This window comes from Amblyomma americanum, unplaced genomic scaffold (assembly GCF_052857255.1).
Source record: "Amblyomma americanum isolate KBUSLIRL-KWMA unplaced genomic scaffold, ASM5285725v1 scaffold_13, whole genome shotgun sequence".
Classification (NCBI taxonomy): Eukaryota; Metazoa; Arthropoda; class Arachnida; order Ixodida; family Ixodidae; genus Amblyomma; species Amblyomma americanum.
In genome coordinates, this window is record NW_027526485.1 from 2,248,001 (window position 1) to 2,268,920 (window position 20,920).

Here is a 20,920-nt window from a genome sequence, read left to right on the forward strand (position 1 = left end):
CAGCAGTGGACGCTCCGGATATCTCCTGCGCGAACTACCTGGCTATCGACGGCGCTACAGACGCAGCTGATGACGGTGAGCCTCAATGTCAACACAATCACTCGCTTGTGTCAGAGCTTTAAAGGGGTGGCGTGTTCTTTGCTTCAAACGCTGTGCATAGCCCCAATTCATACATGTGCGATAAATAATTTATTACTGCATTCCTTATACTGAGCGGTTTCGGTTTCTGAGCGTCGTGGTGTGCTGCGACGTCATAAACAGGGTAGAGCAGCAACCCTGGTCACGTGGGCCCAAAAAGTTGTCAAGCATGGACTGCTGCGTCGTCTGCTCTCGTACAGATGCTGTGCATAGCAGCACCTTTCGAAATCATGTGCCGGCAAACATGGTCGGCACTGCGATATGCTGAGAAAAGCCAAGCGAGCGAGGAACGACACTGAGTCCTGAAACCAAGCAGCTCGCTTCGGCCGATCTCAATCGCCACACCGCATATATGCCAACGCCACTTCTGCGTTGTATTTCGCTTTGCCACGCCCACGCCGATGCTCAGCGGACGTCTGTGTCGGTGGCCCGTAGCTGACCCTGGTCACATTACAGCGACGCGATGCCTCACTTTTTCTACCGGCCAATAGACCTCTCTGTCTTCCCTTCGCTCCACTTGCGCAGCCGCGCTGCGAGACTGCTCCGGGTCCCGTGGCCGCTGATTGCGATATCTGCTGCTAGTTTGTTTAGCAAACAGTGCATGTATTCGCTAAATTAATGCTTCCAGACAATTGTACAGGATTCAGAAATAACCGCACGGGTGCGTAACTAACTCCTCCAGGAATGCGCCCATGACAACGACTGCATATAGGCGCTACTTTTGTTTACATATCTACATCTGTATACAGGCAGCAATCGCATGTCGGTTCAGCACGGATTGCAAGCTGCTTTCCACTTAGGTTAAGCAAGCTCAACTCTTTTCCGCCGATTGTGCGTTTACTTGCTTGCGCAGTGCGAGAACTTTGCAAGAATCGCCGAAAAATGCGAGCGCCCGCCAGCATTTACGCTTCATAGCCAGGTTGTTGACTCGTAACTGCTTTTTTGCTTTTTCCGATGTGTCCAGTACGTCATTTTAAACAAGGTTTATCTAGAGGTATGTTCGGCACCCATTTGCGATAAATAAAATGGCTCAATTTGATGCCTCCAAGCGATGTCGACGACTGCTAGCTGCCGCCACAGGCGCCTGCAGCATTGGTTGACAGACTGGGTCAGCAGCGGCGCTTCCCGCTCGATGCATTTGCATCATCCGATGTAAGCAATAATCGATTCCAGGTCACTGTTGTCAAATCAACGCTCGATGACCATTTGTATTCGCTAAAACTTGTGAACTCGCTCTCCACAATAGCCGACATCGCACATACAAAACTGGCAGACTTGCTAGGCCTATTCCTACTGCAAGTGAGCCGAAGGTTGAACATAAGAAATGTAGTCACCCGTTTCGCTTATTTGTAGTACGGAGAAGGTGTAGAAAAGCGCAACTATAGTCATCGTCTCATTGATGTGAAGCATGAAGGTTTCGCTCGGCTACTGATATATGGTACCGGCTGGGGCGCCAGCTACGGCCTATAGCTGACGACAGATTTTTTGGACTCTCTAGGGACCGCAAAAACGACCAAAAAATAAGGCAGTCCGGAAAATCAAATTTCATCGAAAAAATCCCAAACTTATTGCCAACATGCCGGAGGAAGAGGTCAGTTGTACTGCACACATTCTAAGCCCCTCATGACTAAACTTCGCTGCGCGACACGTGCACAGACAACGGGCGGCGACCGCTTTCACAAGCTCGGCCTGGCTGTGCTGCCCTCGGCATGTCGCTGATGAACGCATGGATTGGGACAAAGTCTAGATGGGAGAGCTAACACGACGCTGTGGGAACTGCACTGTGCCCGCAGTAAGTTGGGCCTGGAACGAAAATGCGAAAGTGCCGAAACATTAGGAACCGAGAAACGGCCGAAGCAAGCACTCCATCGGCGTTGGTCTTCATCATTAGGCCTAGCGACAACAGCCAAAATTGGCATCGTATCTCGTGACCTGCACTCTAAGGTGGCTTGCATATAACGAGAGGCGTCTTGCCTGTCATCAAAACGCCAGCTGTTTACGGTTTTACAAAAGAAATGTCAGGGTTGCAGTGCGTTTTGCCGTGGGTATGCTGACCTCGCTTTGAAAATGCACCACCATTTCCTCCCGCACTCGCCGTCTCCATGAAGCCGTACGCCTCCCAAGCACTGACTGCCCTGCTACCTCTTCCTGTATTTGGGACGAAAAGACTCGGCACAGATGAGTTCCGTGAACTCTGGCTACAGTACAAGTTCGTGCGGCAGAAGACATTTAAAAATAGTACGAATTCGAAACCACGCGGGCGCAATATGCTGACTTGTGCAGAATTCCAGCATTGCAAGTTAAGAGGCTCACTTTAAGCTTGAATTTCGTTTTGTTGAAGGCGGTAGTGAAGTACGTGGAAATTCTTCTTAAGTGCCTGTGCTCAAAAGAGACTTGTACGTCACTACCGCCTTCAACAAATCGGATTGCTGTGATCCCGTACATTCATGGCCTGTCTCATCGCCTAAGAAAGATCGGCAAACGGGGGAATGTAAAAGTTCTTTTCTCTGCCCCCGATAAGCTGCAAAAATTATGCAGACTGTCCAGGCCCAGTGATTCAAAGAATCAGAACTGCAAAAAGAAGCACCGAACAAAGTTCGTACATTGTATGCATTCGACTGTCTACAGCATCCCTTTGAAATGTGGGAAGAGCTACGTAGGACAAAGCGGTAGAGAGCATTGCAGTAATGCGTCTGAACGGCGAGGAGGGTTTCTGAGCGCTCACTGTAGGAAATGTGGGAAAAACGGTAAAGATGAAAATGATAGCGATTCAGATGAAGAGTCAACCTGCTTACCAAGAATGCTCTGTTATCGCCAAAAACCGTTGCCAACTCACTCGAGAGATAATAGAGGCTGAAATGATAGACCGGTTGGGTGGGCCCTGCGTGACCGAGCCATTTATTGCTCTCACCAGTAAGGAGCTGTTATATTTGCACCAACATATGAATGGGTCACCTACTGTGCATGTGTGATAATTACCTGGTTTTTCAGCTATAAATACTGGTCCGAGTTTCGAAATAAACTGTTGCAAGTCAGCGCTTGTGTGTTCCATGTGTCTTCCTTGTGTCCTCGTCTTTATTTGCGCTGTACATTTCCATCATGAATCACCAACAAGCCCAGACTGCCACCTTTGTGAACTATATTTGTGAACAACTCCGGAAAGTGCTGTTGTCTTTCTACCTGTAACCTCGGGCTGTAGAAAACCGAGAAGTGGCTACTACACTGCACCTCCTATTCTTTAAAAGATGTGAGTGCATTGCGTGTATGTCCTATCCTAAGTGTATTTCGTTTTGTGGCATACCTCCCTACACAGTAAAACTTGTAGATGCATTATTTTTTTTTTAAATGTGTAAAAAACTTATTATCCAAGAAAACATGTAATTGAAACTGCCTAATTTTGAAAATTGTTGATTAGCATTCATTACAACTTGGTGTTTAAGCGATGGTGTTAGCCTTCTGGACGCAACAGCCCTCTTTAGTGCAGCCCCACACTTGCTCCCCTCCCTACCTGAGGTGGTGCAGCTGCTGCGTGCTGCTGCAGCAGCTGAGTGACCAGCTGGGCGAAGGCTGCTAGCCACGGGGGTTCGCCCAGTTCCTCCAGCTCCCCCGGTCCCTGGCTGAAGTGGGGGTCGTGGTACTTGAGACGGCTGGCCAGCTCGTAAGTCTGGGCGGCCAGCTGGGCCGACCCACACTGACGACCCATCGCCTCGGCCAGCACCTCGCAGTAGTGAAGCGCCTGCAATTAATCGCAGCCACCCACTAGAGATGCACTCCATGTTCCATGGGCAAGGAATTATTTTACGTAGGGGCAAAAGAGCAGCTACCGTAGCTGATGCCACAACCACGTGTCTCGACTCGAAGTTTATGCAGTCAAATTTTGCAAATTATTTCCGATTCCCCTTCAGCAAACCGTACAAGGCAATGCCATCGATCTCCCCCAATAAGCATTTTTCAGAGCGGCTTCAATTATGTTTTTACCAAGAAAAACTTTGAAGTGAAATATGCCTATGACGTTTCTACAAAAAAGCGCGCTGAAGTCTGTACAAATTCAAGGCCTCACAGGTTAACCTTCCTGTCCTGAAGTGGGGAGGGTCGACTTACCAAAGCATGGCATCATTAACGAAGGCGAGACAAACGAGACACCTGGGACACTACAGCACGGTTACAATTTTATGTTTGCTCTATGGCTCTAGGCAGTTGTGTTTGGCTATTCTTGGCTTGTTCGAAAGGATTTTTCTTTTTTTTTTCTTTCAGCTGCACACTCAGCACTCAAGGAAGTGCTAATAGCTGATGGAAGGGCCACTATTCCAATCGAGGCGGCACCACCACTCAGAATGGCGGCGCTTTCAGGGAGTGTCGGTAGCTGATGGAAGAACCGACGCCGCTCACGCACAGTTTCTCTTTGGCACTGTTTGCTGGCCACGTTTTAGCAGTTTTTAATCCAGTGTTTCGTCAATTGTCATTTGCGCTCTGGGGCTGGTAAGCGTTTGGCACTAGTTCACGGATACATTCAAGATGGCTGTCATTCTTTACGTGGTAGAACTGAACAACTGCCCGCCAGGCCGCAAGTTCAGTGTCTCGGAACGGGTGACACAGGCAGGTGTGTCGACTGCAGCGAGGCAAAATTTTCAGCCGTTCCACACAATGCCATGGTGCGGTTGTTTGCGAAGAGCAAGATTTGAGCGGGTGTGCTCAATCCTACGGATAAGCTGGACCTACATTGGACAAACTAGCCATTGCCTTAATGTACGCCTGCAAGAGCACTTTTGTCCTTGAAAAAGCCACCTTCATCCAATCTTGTCAAGCACTGTATGAAATGCAGTGGTTGCAAGTCTTTGCCTGATCAAAACACAATCTTGTTTCGACACACAAATCAACTAACTAGAGAGGTTTCAGAGGCCTATCATGTTGCCGCCAACCTTTGTAGTGTTCGTTCATTCTTCAAAGCTGCCATTTTATCACTTCGTGGATGCAAGATGCATCCAGACAGAGCCAATTCAGCCTCATTCCAGAATGTTCTAGTAACTTTGCACGCTTTATCTCGGAAATTTTCTATCAGCTTTAAATTGAGCAATCGGGCACGCTTGTTGCTGCGCCACCACCCGATCTTGCATGCAGCGCTACCTTTCCTTCCAATTCTTGATACGCTGCGGTCCGCCCACGAAATTATATTTTCTTCTGGTTGCTGGATGTTGTAATACGCAGCTTCTGCCTCCACCAGTACTGAATTCTCAGAATTCTATTTTCGGATACTCCAAATTCGCGCTGTGCCGCCAGGTTGCAGTGAGCTCCCGCGTACTCAATCGCGTTTTTCTTGAAGACGGTGAATTGCCGACGGCTTCCGCTCATTTTGAAACAAAATGTGAAAAAGCAGCCTCTAACCAAAATAGCTTTGCAACTACGGAAACGCAAAATGGCGGCACTGCTACTGATGGCGATGGTGATGGAGGGACGCTGTTAGGGTGGCTAGGAGGAGAGGTGAGAGCATCGGCCGGTGTGGAGTGTAGCAAGAGACAATGCTTGCAGCGGCGGCGCTGCTGTCGACACGTAGATCGCACTTGGCGGCTCGTTCCCGCTGCTTGCGCGGTAGTGTTGCGTTGTTTTAGCGTAGAGGAGCATGTGGTGACTATGTGATGCTTGCCCACCACAGGAACATAAATGCTAATCAGCCAACGTGGTTAGTCATTCTAAACAGGAAGATAACAAGCCTAGCATTACACGCAAACACACTAGACGTGCAAGTAACGCTGACCGACGGGCAGGAGGTAAAAAACTTTCTTTAGCTATTCTTTTTAGCTATTTTTGCCCGTGAAAGAACGCAACAAGTTGTTGCCAAAAAGAAAAAAAAAGCGCTGAATTTCTCTCGGCTGTGAGCCAGTGTTTCGTTCTCAAGCCAGAAAAAGCAACAGAGCCCTTGCAGTACAGCACAAAATTTTATTGCAGGGATGAACAAGTATGTGGGCAAAGCCAGCCAGTAAGGGTAAACAATGATGCAGCCTAAGACAGAGCAAAAAAAAAAAATAACGCACCATGCAAGGGACAACGCACCCTCAGGCAACATGCCTCAGCTTAAGGTGCCGCATTCTTTGCCTCTTTCCCTCTCTAGCCTTGCTCTGTGCTTGTACAGAAAATCTAGCCTTGTTAGTGCATAAAGCTTCACAACATGGTTTGTTACTTCTGTGCTGTGTCGCAGCCAACTGTATTTAGCCTGTGCCTTGCCAAAGAAGAAATCAACTCCATCACACTGTTGGCCTTCAGCCTACTGACGCTAAAGCAATGTGTGAATGAATCCTCTAGCTTCACAATCCATTTCTGAAGCTCCTGAGATGGATACAGCAACCCTCCATTATCAACCTCTTGTGTGAGGCAAGCTTCCTTTGGAAGTTCAGAGCCAGCCGGAAGGAGCAGAGCTCTAGAGCAGTCATGGCACTTTGTTTTGCTGAGCATCTTCCGAGCAACATATCCTGCAACACAGTAGGAAATCCGCGAGTCACTCCTTATTGCAACATTCGCATCATGATCAGGAAGTAGTTTGCATGATGCAAGCACCTCATGAACTTCGTTCATGAACCCAATATCCATCAGCTGATCAAGCTTTCCTTGAATGTTTCCTGGCCTTTCACTGGTTGCCGAGAGCAGGCTCTTCATCAATGAGGGCAACACATTTCCATTTGGCGGGGCCTTCGCTAAGCTGCAAAATGACAAACAATTCACTGATATCAAGAACTGTGACGGTGTAGGGTGATCACTGTTGCCTGACATTTGCCTAAGGGTACAGAATAAATTTTCCAAGCGATCCTGACTCAAACGAGAGGTAATTAGGTACTTGTAGTCAAGCTCTTCTGTGAGGTATTCAAGAAGGGACAATGTGCTTGTCAGCGTAACACGAAGCCCATCAGCTGTGCCTTGCATAAGAAAGCCTACTTTCCCTATTTGTGCTTCTCAGGTGTCTATGCACGCTAAGAAATCCATCACCTCGGTGTGACTTTTTGAACCAATGCGCATGGCACCAGAACTGCACCTAGATGTCATAGCTGCTATAAGCTTAGACATCTGCCTTACAAATGATGCTGCTGCTGCACTCAAGCCAGCACCACACACCCGTTCAATGTCATCTTGGTACGCATAGAGTCCTCTCAGTAGCTCGTCACTAAATAGTGAAAAAGCAAAGTTGACCTTCATTTTCTCAAATCCATTCGGCTCAATGACTGCCCTAGTTACGTGGCATTGCTTAAGAGCCTTACAACATCCCTGTTGTCACATTTCCAGGCTTCTCTTACCACATCCACTCTAACGTATCCTTCAGGTGTGTGAAAGCCTTTGGACACAACAGAGCTACGTACACATTTAACCAGATGAGGAAAGTCCGACAAAAAGTACAAACTCCTCTTGTCATATGCAAGGTGCTTGACCTTGCAGACTGTCTTCTTGGCGGTCCCTTTGATGCCGAAAGCACGCCACATGCTCCTGTTCCATGATGCAGCGTCTGCTGTAACAAAATCCGCGAACAGGCCGCACTTTTCAGCTGCTAATGTGATGTCAATCACAATCTCTGAAAGAACATCTGCTTTCACATTGCTATATGAATCAAAGGTGGCAAGGATCTGCTGGAAGTTGCCAGAAAATGGCTGAATACCCCTAGACCATGGTCACAGGTCTCCTTGCTTTGGTCTGGAGAAGTGTAGGCACCCAGATCAACGAAGCCCTCAGTAAAACCACTATTTGTCACTTTCAGGCTTTCTGAAAGCTTCATTTCATCGATCAGAGTGCTTCCATGCCTCTCAAACTCATTCATGCCCTTGATTTTTTCGGCGACTGCGGCAAACATATTCTCATTGAGGCCAAAAGAGTTCTTATAGCCCTTCATATACTTGTGCAGGCAAGTCTTGCTAGGGAGTACCATCACCTTTTGCTTACATATGTACTCGTATAGCTTGAGGCTCCTTATTTTCCTTAGGATGCACTCCAATACCCATTCTTGGCTATACGTTATTCCCTGAGTGCCTTTTCTTTTTGACGCTTGAAAGCCTGCTTGAACTTGCTGCCACTGCTTTTCAGGCGGTCCAGGGAGGCTCTTCTCCAGCTTCCCCTCTGAAATAGCGGCATTTTCTTCTTTCATTGCTGTCATCGTTTTCACCTTGGCAACCTTCGCCTTTTCGCGACACAGCTGTAGGTTGCACATCACAAGTTTCTTTGACGCGTTGGAAACAGGAGCCGCCCTGGCCTTCCTCTTCTTATAGCAAGCTTAATTTACTAAAAGCTTCTGCAGGTACTTGCACTGAATGCATGGCTTCTCACCTTGGGAGACTCCTCGACAGCCCTTGCTGTGCAGCTTATTTCCGTGCAGTCTGTAATTTACTCGGCTGCGGCTTTGATGCAGTTCACTTGGTGCCAAGCTCTGCTCAAATCCAGGACATACACTCATTTGATCAACCAACTGAAGCAGGTTTTCCATACCTTGGGGGTCAAACATGTCGACTTGTTTCAACGCCGCACCTTGGACGAACATGGCACAGTGATAGTGTATATTTTCCGCCGAGCACAACACTAGCTTTTTAAAGCGCACGCTGTCACCTGCCTGAGAAAAAAACACTGAATGCAAGTGACTCGGGCACGTCCGCGACAACGTTCATCGACCAGAATTTACTTGGAAGATTTTCACCTGTTAAGTTGTCCAGTTTTTCCCGGCTGCAGGCGTAATGAATCGCTGTGCCATCCGCTGCTGCGTCGTCATCAGTTGCCACGGAGTCCCGGGTGCTGTCAGCAACGAATGAAGCAACCTTGCATGGCGAGCCGTCACTCCCTTTTCTTCGTTTCCCGAGCCCCTCGCCTCTCGATGTTCTTGACTTCCTCTTCACGGGCAGCCTCTTCGAAAGATACGCTGGAGTGTTAGGAAACAGCGTGGGAACGGCGTCCTCAGACAGGCATGGCCGGCTGCGGGGAATCCTTACAGTCTCCCCATTCAAAACGTGGATGTAGTCTCGCATGATGAACCTTCGCTCCAAGTGCAATTCGCAGAGCACAGATGTTTTCTCCCGGGGTCTGTCTGCACGTAGTACCGCCTGTTGCCACACTTTAAGCCTTTCTTCATCGCTCGGGGCAGCAAAAGTGGAGACTTTCTTGCCCTTGTTTCTGGCGGAGACGTATCCTGACGTGCACCCGGGCGCAAAGCAATGCGTTTGGCGCATGACACGCTTCTCCATTGTTACTTATGTGCTCAGGACATGTTAAGGTTACAATGGGTAAACGTAATCAGAAAAAAAAAAAAACTGAGTGCTAACAACACAGCGGGAAAACGTACAGCAGCACAGAGGCGCATGCACCTCACAAACATTCGCCAGCCTGAGAGAGGAATCTATGACGCGACGCACGCGCCACCTGTCAACAGCATGAATGAGTACGACACACGCTTGCGTGCACGGCCCGCTGCGAAACTCTCACCTCCCCTTCTAGCCACCATAACGCTGTTGAGTTCAGACGCCCATTGTTGCAAGACTTCCGTAGTTTTTCCGCCAATGACCAGTATATAAGACGGGGGTCAACTTTTCACCATGGTTTTTTGAAAAAAGTTCGACCTATATTCCGGTTTTTACGGTAATTTAAAAAGAGACATGTTGCACTTCCAGGCATCAATTTTCATTAAAAGCCCAGCACAATGCAATCTAAATGTTCTCGTGCAAGAACACGAGCTGTTCTACATGCTGAGTGAGAGGGTTCTCTCTCTGGCAGCGCACAATGTTTCCTGCAGCTGAAAACATCCTTTCGCTGGTGTTCTGTGTTGCTGGGATTGAAAGGTACCAGCGTGCAAGTGGTGCTATGGATGGGTAAAGGTGGCTGCCTTTGGTCCTCCACCATGCCGAAGGGTCTTTGGATCGCGATAGAAGGGGTTTTTCAAGTACTCAATGACTTCATTCTTCGCTGTGTTGCCTAGTTGGCGGCTCTCATCAAAACTAAATTTGTTGAAGGCCCACCACATGGAGTCACCCGAACTGGTAAGCCTTGGAGATTCACAGCCTCCACTTAGTGCTTTAGCATGCTGATTCACTAGCACTGTCTCTTCTGCTGCCTTCATAAGAAGATCAAGTGCCCATTTCTTTTCAGCTTCAGCAGTACAGCATGCATGCATCCTAGTACCTCGTGGAATACCCTGGTATCCCCCCCCCCCCCCCCCCCTTCCACCGCGCCAGCAGCGATCGCGACTTCCACGTGCGCGCTGGCCACCAGGAATGTGGAGAGAAGGCACCCCTGCGACTCTTCTCATTTCCGCCCCAGCACTGATGTGATGTCACGGCAGCGCGCTGCCTACTGTGGAGAGGGTCGCATGCCTGAGCATGACGGCGACAATTTGCTGCTAGGGAGGCACTGACCGAGGGGATAAAAGGAGGAACTCGCGGCGGGTAACGCTCTCTCGCTGCCGGACCTGACTTGAGTGCCCGAGGAACCCTTTTGCTGCCCGCCGGCCCTCGAACCCAACGCCGGTTGACGTCAATGACTTGGTGAGCTACTGAACATCTATTTTACGGATAGAACATTCTTCCGCTGTGTGCTCTGCCTCGCGTTAGGATAATAAACTGTTTCCTAGCGTGCCCTGCAGTTGCCTATTTCGTCCGGACTTGCCGTGGCTGCGACTCTGCACCACGGGTTGGGGAAACGTGTTACGTACTTGAGTAATGCCTGCGTGTAGCTGGCACGGAAGCTCGACTTCCCGGCCGGCTGGACGCAGAGTGACCCCAAATCTTGGCGCCCAACGTGGGATAAACTAGGCAATCGAGCAGTGACCTTTGTTGGAGCGAACGACTACCGTCGCCCTAACAAAGGATGGCAGCCGATACACCGGACCTTCAGTCTTTGTTCATGCCGTCAGAGCTAGCGGCACAGAACCAGGGCTCCCTACTCGACGCGCCTTTGGAAGGGTTTATTTGCGAATCTTGGGCGTTCCACGCGGAATAGCCGAGGGACATCCCCTGACGCGTTGGCAAGACTTAGGCCTGGTATGGGGGGCTCCACATCGGGTGCCTCGCCGCCCTGCGGCGCGGACAATGAGGCACCTAGGCCTCATCATTCGACGCCATCAGCGGCTGCGCCCAACTTCGAGGGCGTTAGTCCGCAATCATCCTAGGTGTTCTTGCCGAACGGAATGCAGGTTATGCAGAGTCTAGCAGGTATTTTGCAAAACAATTTGCAAGCCCCGGCCGAGTCACCACATGTTAGGATAGGCTTGCCTACCGACACGGGGTACCACGACAGTACGGGAGCAAATGACCACCTCAACCGTCTACTGCATTATCAGCAAGTGAAAGGTATCGCAGACGCCAAAATGCTCACGCATGTTGTGCCTGTTTCTTTGACGAAGCAAGCGGCTCGCTGGTACCGACTAGCCGGCAACCGAGCCGGATGGAGGAGTTTTGCGCAAGTTTCCGCGACGAATTCCTTCCTGCAAACTACGAGTGGCGTTTGAAGAGAGAGCTGGAGGTCCGCACCCAGCACCCCGACGAGTCTCTGTTAGAGTACGTCCGAGCGATGGACGAAATTTATCGCCTCGCTGACCCTTGCGCCACGAACACGAAGAAAGTTGAGCGTGTCACGAGACAAGCGCACCCGACTTTCACGACCTACCTGAGAGAAGTCAGGTTCAGGATTTGGATGAGCTGGCTGCTGAGGCAAAGCGCATTCAGGGAGACATCCTCTATGCGTGAGCAAATCGGCCGCCGCCACCCGCATCGCTGTCACTTCAGCCGCACTGCGCGTGGAATGGCAGCTCAGCGCGCATCCCATCCAGAGCTGAAGCGTCAGCACGGTTTGCTGACAAGCGTGTCCCAAGGGGTTGGGAGTTGTCCGACCGCGCTTTGGACCCGTTCAGCTACGCGTTGCGAACAGCACACGCTGCTGCAGAACGGAACGAACCTAGGCAAGATCGCAAGGGTGACAAGCGGCCGCATGAGCGGACCCCACCATCTGCGCCGCAAGTTTGAGACAACCAACCGGAACGTGGCGACCATCGCCAAGCCCGTCGGGGCCCGGGCAACCGTTGCGACCAACCGGGGCACTTCGCCCACGAGTGTGGCCGCCTTCCCGCCCGTGACCAAACACAGACGGGAAATGGCCAAAGCCGCTGGTGATCGACCTTCGATCCTGCACGGCGTACACAGACAACCCCGGTTTGCTAGCGCCTTTGGCATGTTGCGTAGGAAGTTCTGTTGACTTGTTAACGCCGTTCATTGAGCAAACGATAGCTCGAAAGAAATTCACCGCATTACTCGATACAGGAGCAAGCGCTTCTTTGTTCGGTGACGAAGTGTTAAACCATCCGCGAGAACAACATCCGGCTGAGAGAGTGCGATGCCACTTTTCGCCTCGCGAGCGGCACAGCGCAATCAAGCGGTGCAGCTAGGATAAAGGTTCGCTGGGAAAGACGCGTGCGGCGACAACACCTCGTTCATCTTCCCTGTTAATCAGTTCCTGTAATTCTTGGACGAGACTTCCTAGCCAAGACAGGGATTGTGATAGACATCAGCAGCGGAGACTACAGGGAGCACACATCAGGCACCTTGAAGCCTTTCGCGAAAGCGCCCGCGGCGTTGCAGACCATTCAGACTCCGAACGCGGCGTGAGCGGGGGGAGACCGTGACAAATCCACCCGCCGCTGAGAGAGAGGACAGAGAGAAGGTTGCCGCGGTAGAAAACTGCTCTGCCGCGCAGGGAAGGTCAGCGCACCCCTTGTGAACAGCGTGACGGAGAGGGAGAAGGCACGTTTGTCATCACTCCACTACGAGTACAACGCGACATTCACTGACCGCCCGGGCCTCACTACCCTAGTCAGGCACCGAATAGACACGGGTGACGCACTGCCTTGGAAGTGCAATCCTAGACCAATTAGCTTGGCCAAGAGAAAAGCACTGGACAGCGCCTTAGACGAACTTATCGACACTGGCGTTGTTGAGAGGTCTAACAGCCCTTGGGGCTTCCCGGTAGTCTTGGTCCCAAAGAAAGACGACACGTATCGACTTTGTACAAACTGAATGAGGTTACGAGAAAAGACGTGTACCCTCTACCAACCATTTCTCCCCTAGTGTCCAACCTAGGTGGGGCGAAGTACTTCACAACGCTCGATGCTAGCCGCAGATACTTTCAGGTTGAAATGAATGAGCGGGACAAGGAGAAAACTGCTTTCACTTGTCACAGAGGCCTTTTCCAATTTAAGAGAATGTCTTCTGGCTTGGTAGGAGCACCCGCTACTTATCAGCGCCTAATGAACCGTGTTCTGGAAGATGCGAAGTGGCAACATGCACTCGCGTACCTAGACGAAATTGTGGTGTACTCGAAAACTTTCAAGGAACACCTGTGCCACTTGAGGGACGTCCTAGAGAGGCTGAGGTCCGCGGGAATCACTTTGAACCCGAAGAAGGCACACATTGCCGCAACCCGAATAGCACTGTTGGGGTTCACGATTGACAGAGGCCGCATTCTGCCGTGCGATGATAAGCTTGAGGCTGTGCTTAAGTTTCCGTCGCCAACAGATCTAGCCGGTCTCAGACACTTCCTGGGAATGGCGAACTTTTTACCGCCAGCTCATCCCAGATTGTGCAGCGCTGCAGGCGCCTTTGACAAAGTTTTTTAAGAAAGGTGAGCGCTGGAGTTGGGGCCACGAGCAAGAGGATGCACTGCGCAACCTCACCAAAGTGCTCGCTGACACAGCTGAGTTGCAGCTACCCAACCTAAACAGGGAGTTTGTGATTCAAACCGACACAAGCGACCTGGGCTTAGGAGCAGTGCTGCTTCAGAAGCATGAAGGCATTCTCTGTCCGGTAGCTTTCGCCAGCCGTTCGTTGACGCCGGCAGAGAGAAACTACTCGGTGACAAAGAAGGAATGTCTCGCGATAGTTTTTGCTCTGCGAAAGTTCGCCTATTACGTCGATGGGGTGGCATTTGCGATCGAGACGGATCACATGGCGCTCACCTGGCTGAGACGATTCAGCGAGCCGAGCGGCCGCCTAGCGCATTAGTCACTGTTGCTGCAGTGTTACGACTTCACTGTGCGCTACCGCAAGGGGAAAAACAACGCTGTGGCTGACGCACTCTCGCGAGAGCCTGTCCAGTGCGAGGAAGGTCATGCGACCGACCGCCCGACAGCCGAAGAGAGTGAGGGACAGACCCGAGCCGTAGCCCAAGTAAGGAACGCGGACCAACCGTTGATCCAGGGCGAGAGCGTGAACCCCGTGGACTACGAGAGTTCCGTGGGGATCGTGTTCAGCAGAAAGGAGCTGCTCGAAGCTCAGCAGAAGGATCCGTTTTGTCGAAAGGTGTTCGACGGGCTCCAGGAGCTGGGTGGCAGGGCCGCCGCGCACACAGAGACAGCTGGTTTTGCTGTCGGTGCGGAGCGCTTGGAAACAGCTGGTAGTGCTGTGAGCGCGATGGATTCGTATCTGCTGGATTCCGACGGCGTCCTGCTGAGGTATATCCCCTCCGAGAACGACAAAAAGGAGACGCTCAAGGTGGTGATACCGCGAGCATTCAGAGCAGCACTGCTACGTCACTTTCACGGGTGACGAAGCTTGTCAAGCAGTCATTGCGAACCGCTTTTTTTTCGTCACCCATGGTTTCTGTACGACAAAAGCTGAAATAAACTTGACTGGACTTGACGACTCGTGCATCGCTGGGCATGTAAGCGGCCCCAAGACTTATGCTAAGTTGTGTCGCTTTGCTACCTGGCTTGGCATGAAAAGGGACGTAATATGCTACGCCCGCTCATGCCATGTGTGCCAAAGTGTGAAGCCCTGAGGCGGACGACCACCCGGCCTCATGCACCCGATTAACAGCCAGACTCCCTGGCAGATCGCGGCATGTGACATCATGGGACCATATCCTATGACACTGACTACGAACAAGTTCTTGCTGGTAGTCACGGATCACTTCAGCAAGTGGGTTGAACTTTTCCCCCTTAGAAAGCTGACGGCACGAGTGATCATGGAGAAGCTGATGGACGTATTCACCAGGTTCGGTTTCCCAGAGCAGCTGATAACGGACAACACGTCCTACTTCACTGCGAAGGTGTTCGTTGATTCGTGCGCGGTACTCGGCATTAAGCAGAAGGAAACGACCACCTATCATACTCAGTCGAACCCCACGGAACGAGTCAATCGCAACGTTAAGCACTTGCTTGTCGCGTAATCTGAGAGGCACAAAGATTGGGACTCCTATCTGCCGGAGATCGCGTTTGCTTTGCATTCGACTGTTAACCGCTCGACTGGGTATGCGCCGTCTTCTCTCAACCTGGGCAGAGAGCTGTTAAATCCGATGGACCGGATTCTATCGGACAGCAGGAAGACGCCAGTCGCTTCGTCAGCACGGGCTGAGTACACGATGCAGCTGCGCGCTAAGATGACGGAGGCCTTACGCAACGCTCGCCGCAACCTGGGTACTGCTAGGGCGCAGCAGAAAGCACAGTACGACCGCTCGCACCAGGATGTTCACTACGAAGTGGGCGATCTGGTGCTTCGACGCCAGCACGTCCTCAGCGACGCTAGCAAACAGTTTGCGGCCTCGTTGGCGCCGAAATAGATTGGGCTGTTCCGCGTGCGAGACAAACTTTCCTCGCTTGTTTACAGGATAACGAGCACTGTGATCAACCGCCGAACCCCGCGTCCCGCTATAACTTGCGCCCTAGGCAGAAATAGAATCTGCGTGCGCAGCCTAGAGCGAGGGCGCTAGCCGGCAGGCAGTCTCGTTAGGTGCATGGATGTACGGGCCGCTCATGCCGATCAGTCTCACGCAAGACTGACTTGCGTTAACCTTCATGACTCTCATTAGGGTCGAACCGCTACGTAGCACACACTGCGGGAGTTGGCTACATCTGTGTTGACCTTTTTCAGTGCAGATGGAAAAGAAGCAGGGCACATAAGAACGACACCGTTCCTCTACCAACTACCAGCCACGTAGCATCCAGCTTCGGCTATGCACCGCGCCCAAGGCCCGACGTTACGCCCCGCCCATGACCTGCAGTCGCCATCCTGCTGTAACCAGGCCACCCCGGCCACATCACATCAGAGCTGCCCGACTACGCGCCACTGCCTGCCGGGGCCCCATTACCACATCAACCCTCGCCTGCTGACCAGGTATGCCCGGGCAGCCCAACCACGGCCTCAGCCCTGGCCCCTGAAGCTACCTCAGGCGGTCAACCGAATTAACCGGAACGGCGCAGCCGGCCGCACTCGGAAGACCAAGACAGGGAGCAAGATGCCTTTCGACAGTGTCATCACGCGGGAAGCCAAGCCTACGGAGCGAAGCAGTTGATCAGCGGGGGCGTGGTGCGGCTGTCAACTGATCGACCTACGGAAGCTGAAGAACATCGAACCTTGATCCCTGGATGGCAGAGAAGATCAAGTAATGTTGCCCCTGTTTCTGTGTTCGGGAGGCTTCTTAAGGAGGGAAGGATGTGGGATACACTGGTATCCCCCCTTGTCCCCCGCGCCAGCGGCGATCGTGACTTCCATGTGCGCACTGGCCACCAGGAATGTGGAGAGAAGGCACCACTGCGACTCTGCTCATTTCCGCCCCAGCAATGAAGTGACGTCACGGCAGCGCGCTGCCTACTGCGGAGAGGGTTGCATGCCTGAGCATGATGGCCCCGATTTGCTGCTAGGAAGGCAATGACCGAGGGGATAAAAGGAGGAACTCGCGGCGGGAAAGGGACTCTCGCTGCCGGACCTGACCTGAGTGCCCCGAGGAACCCTTTCGCTGCCGGCCGGCCCCCGAACCCAACGCCGGTCGACGTCAACGACTTGGTGAGCTACTGAACATCTATTTTACGGATAGAACATTCTTCCGCTGTGTGCTTTGCCTCGCGTTAGGATAATAAACTATTTCCTAGCGTGCCCTGCTCGTTCGGAACTGCCGTGGCTGCGACTCTGGGCCATGCGTTGGGGAAACGTGATGCGTACTTGAGTAACGCCTGCGTGTAGCTGGCACGGAAGCTCGCCTTCCAGGCCGGCTGGACGCAGAGTGACCCCATAACCTAGGATCAGCCATCATGACCAGTGCTGGAAACTGAGGCATGTCAGGAAATCTAGTCCTGAAGCTTTTTAACAGGCTGGATGCGATTGATGCTGCAGCATAATCATCCAAATGCTGCGCAAGAGTGATCCTTGTGCATTCAAACAGTGGGATGACTTGTGAAAGAGTTGGGTAGCTGTACCCGGAGAGTTCTGTCGTTGCCTGGTCAAGAGGCTGCAGGACCTTTACTGCTGCAGCTAGTAGCTTCCACTTATGTGTGGCGAGATTTTCAACCTTTTCATATTCTGAGAGCTCCACAGTAATAAGAGCACCAAGTCTTAGGAGTCTGGCCGCATGCTTGCTGTTCCAATGTGTACTTCAAGACAGTCTAAAAGCATGCTTTCCTGCATTTCAAAAAGGCGTGCCTGGCAGCTTGCTTACACTGACCTACTACTGCACTCGCTTTAGCGCAAAGCAGTGCATGCCCCACCACATCTTTTTTGACATCATTCGTATACAACTGGAGCGCGTGGCCGAAGCACTGCACACCTTGACACAATGATCGTGCAACCGCCAAAACAAATCTTCTCCCATTGTCAGTGACAACAAAGGTTGGCACCATTCCTTCAGTTGGAAGCTCCCACTCCTCTATTACAGCTCCGATGAACTCCGCCAGGATCTTGGCAGTTTGAGTGTCCGCCAATTTGGCGCAGGTCAGCATGTGCACATGCTGAACAAACGCCTTATCCATCACATGGCAAGTGAAACTTGCATAGCTATCATTCGCTCGTGATGCGTAACCATCCGCTGTGATCGAGATGGACTCCACTCCGCTTGCAAAGATCTCCTGTAAGCTTCCTTCTTACCTCTTCTTTATTTTTGATGCATAGAAGTGGGGAATGAGCCGCCACAGTGCTCAGTGGTTATGGTGCACGGTTGCTGACCCAAAAGACACGGGTTCGATCCCGGCCACGGTGGTCGAATTTCAACAGAGGCAAAATTCTAGAGGTCCACATACTGTGCGATGTCAGTGCACGTAAAAGAACCCCAGATGGTCGAAATTTCCAGAGCCCTTCACTACGTCGTCCCTCATAGCCCGAGTCTCTTTGGGATGTTAAACTCGCATAAGCCATAAACCGAACCAGAGGTGGGGAATGATGACCCTCGAAAAGGCTGTCCGTGACGCCACTGCATAATCAGGCGTCATGAGCTTCATCATGTCAAGAAAGCCAGGCTCCTCAACAATACAGTACGGATGCATACCATGTGCAATACATCGGCCGACCACCTTGGCCATTTGTTGCGCTTTCGATGCCGTCATCTTCATCTTTGGCGTAAAACTTTAAGCTACTGACGGTTGCTGAACATTCAGTCGGCTCACCTTTTTTAAGGCGGCTGCGCTTCGCATGGGCCCTATCACATAATCTCTAGTGCGGCTTTCTTGAAAAGGAACGGGAGCGTCAAACCCTTGGACAGTAAATGTAGCCGCAACTACCGTATTTTGCGGGAATCAAAGACTGCCAGAACGTAAGATTTTCCGGAATAATGTGTCGACCTCGCCCTGCTTTTCCTCCGTTTGCACCTCTACCTGGCTGTGATTTGTGAGTTGACAGACACACAGGCTTCAAAAGCATGATAAAAAAAAAGAAAGGCATGTAAACGGTAGTACCCAAAACCGAAACTACATTAGACGTCCAAGCGTTCCAGAAACACTATTCGTGGGAGACGAATACTTCTGAGATTTCGAATACCAAATGTTCGGATCAAAGTGAATGTCAAATACTGTACTAGTCGATCGAAATTTCGAATATTTGCACATGCCTACTCGTGAGGCCTATCAGTATCCAAGACTGCAGTAGGCTAGGTAGGTGATATCAATAATATCGAGGCATAAGAAATACCAAACCGCCATTTTGTGATGCCAACGACAAGAGGGAGTTGCTGGCATAGTTTTATTTTCGTACTCGATTCTAATGCGCATGTCATTTTTAGGCAATCTTTCCTGAAAAAGGAGATGCACATTAGAATCGAGTAAATACGGTATCTGTATTGTTGCCAACTACATTTGATACAGAAAGTAACAATTGCATGTGTTTGCTAAAGATATTTAGGAAGTGTTCTCGACATGCCGAATAATTCGTTACATCGAGGTCCGACTGCATATTCTTCTCACCAATAGGAGGCAGCACAATGAGTGACTAGACAGCAGCCTTTTGGGGCAGCATGTAATTATGGCCAGTCCAAGGATAATGCAAACAGCTCCAGCAACTTCCCTCCCTTTGTGCACAGACAGACATCTTGCATTCTGCTTCTTTTCTGCGTCCTACCACAAAGTGTCAGGCCTGAGCTAAGCACATGGGAATGATTACATGCCCCGGCAAAGAGCTTCAGCGCTTAGTTGAAAATGGCATTGAACAAACCTCCATGCAAATGCAGTTAATGCAATAGCTGGTTTTTACCACCCAGCTCGGTCAAATTACGCTGCTATCTACTGCCTCACTTGGAGATTGATTCAGTGGCCCTCAATGCATGACTTATCTGTGATAACTGGCTCATACATCACCCATGCTTGGTACCCACCTCTTGTGCAAAGCCATACTCTGCGAGCCGCGTGGCATGGAGAAACTTGTAGGCCTGCAGTAGAGCATTAAAGACATATAGCAAGCTGCAAAGGTTTACTAGACAGCAGCAAAAAAAATGTGAATGCATTTTAAACCTCTAGTCTGCACTAATCTGCACTTTTCAACTTCAGGCTTGTACACCAAACCCAGAAGAAAATTTAATTTTTTATACAGTCCTTGTGTTCTGTATCCTTATGCAGCCAGCTGTGCATCCATAAGTCCGGATACCAATTGCACAAATATTAAAGGTCAGCTTTTTGCAACTGCTCCCTTTTTAGTAAGAAACTAAAGCAAATGATTTGGCTTGAACTGGACTGTAATCAGCTAAGTAGCATAGAGCTCAAGTGAACAACGAACAAGACAATTCAAATGCAAACACAAAAACAGAAACGTTCACGGCTTCAGGGGGAACACAGGCAGAATGCTCATCATTACATTTCTGATGAAAGCAAACCATGGCCTATCTCCTCCAAATTCAGCCTTTTGCAGTTTTGCTGTTCCCGTCTCTGCTGTCATTTTCATCAAGTAAAGGAACTGAATGTAGGAGGCACTATGTACATAGCGTCCACAACGGCAATAGTTGTGAGGGCACAGAAATGAAAGCAAAGTGAGGAGTATTTGCTGTCGAGGATGCTCTATCATATTTACGCAGTGTGGCTAGCATATTAGCTCAAAGGTTTTCATGACAAACAAACACTGTGCACACTTGCACAAGGGCTGCTCTCTGAATTAGGCAGCCAATAATTAAGGAAAAAGAGCAACTGTGTTTCACACAAATATACCATATTTACTCGCATATAACCCATACCAAAATGTGAAAAAAACGTGTTTAAAAAGTAAAGGAATGGGTTATTGCGAATTTTTTCTCGGGGGGGGGGGGGGGGCGGCTTCATGGTAATGCGGTGCCACCCCCGTGTACCGATGAGGAGAAGGCATAGCCAAATTCACATTCATAGCCTGTTTACTCTTCTCCATGCCATTGGCCACGTTTTCTTCAGCCAGCGTTGTTGAGCCTAGTGTTGGGCCCTGCTTTGTGTACTACACCCCAGTTTGCACTGTTTGCCTGCTTTGTTGTGGCGTCATGAGTGCGACTCGGCGGCAGTGTTTCACAGCAAAAGAGAAGCTAAAGATTATAGCCACTGCCGAAGAAATCGGCAACAGAGCTGCTGCTC

General features: G+C 50.7%; 1 protein-coding gene across 50 annotated transcripts in view; it reads right to left on the reverse strand.

Annotated features, from left to right (window-relative positions):
* Positions 1–20,920, reverse strand: part of LOC144111913 (uncharacterized) — a 420,777-nt gene that overhangs the window by 136,947 nt on the left and 262,910 nt on the right. For all 50 annotated transcript variants that reach the window (XM_077645003.1, XM_077644993.1, XM_077645002.1 and 47 more), the window contains 2 exons: positions 19,708–19,761; positions 3,647–3,874 (listed from right to left, as the gene is read on the reverse strand). In XM_077645003.1, the coding sequence (XP_077501129.1) occupies positions 3,647–3,874; positions 19,708–19,761 (282 nt within the window). The remainder of the gene's footprint in view (positions 1–3,646; positions 3,875–19,707; positions 19,762–20,920) is intronic.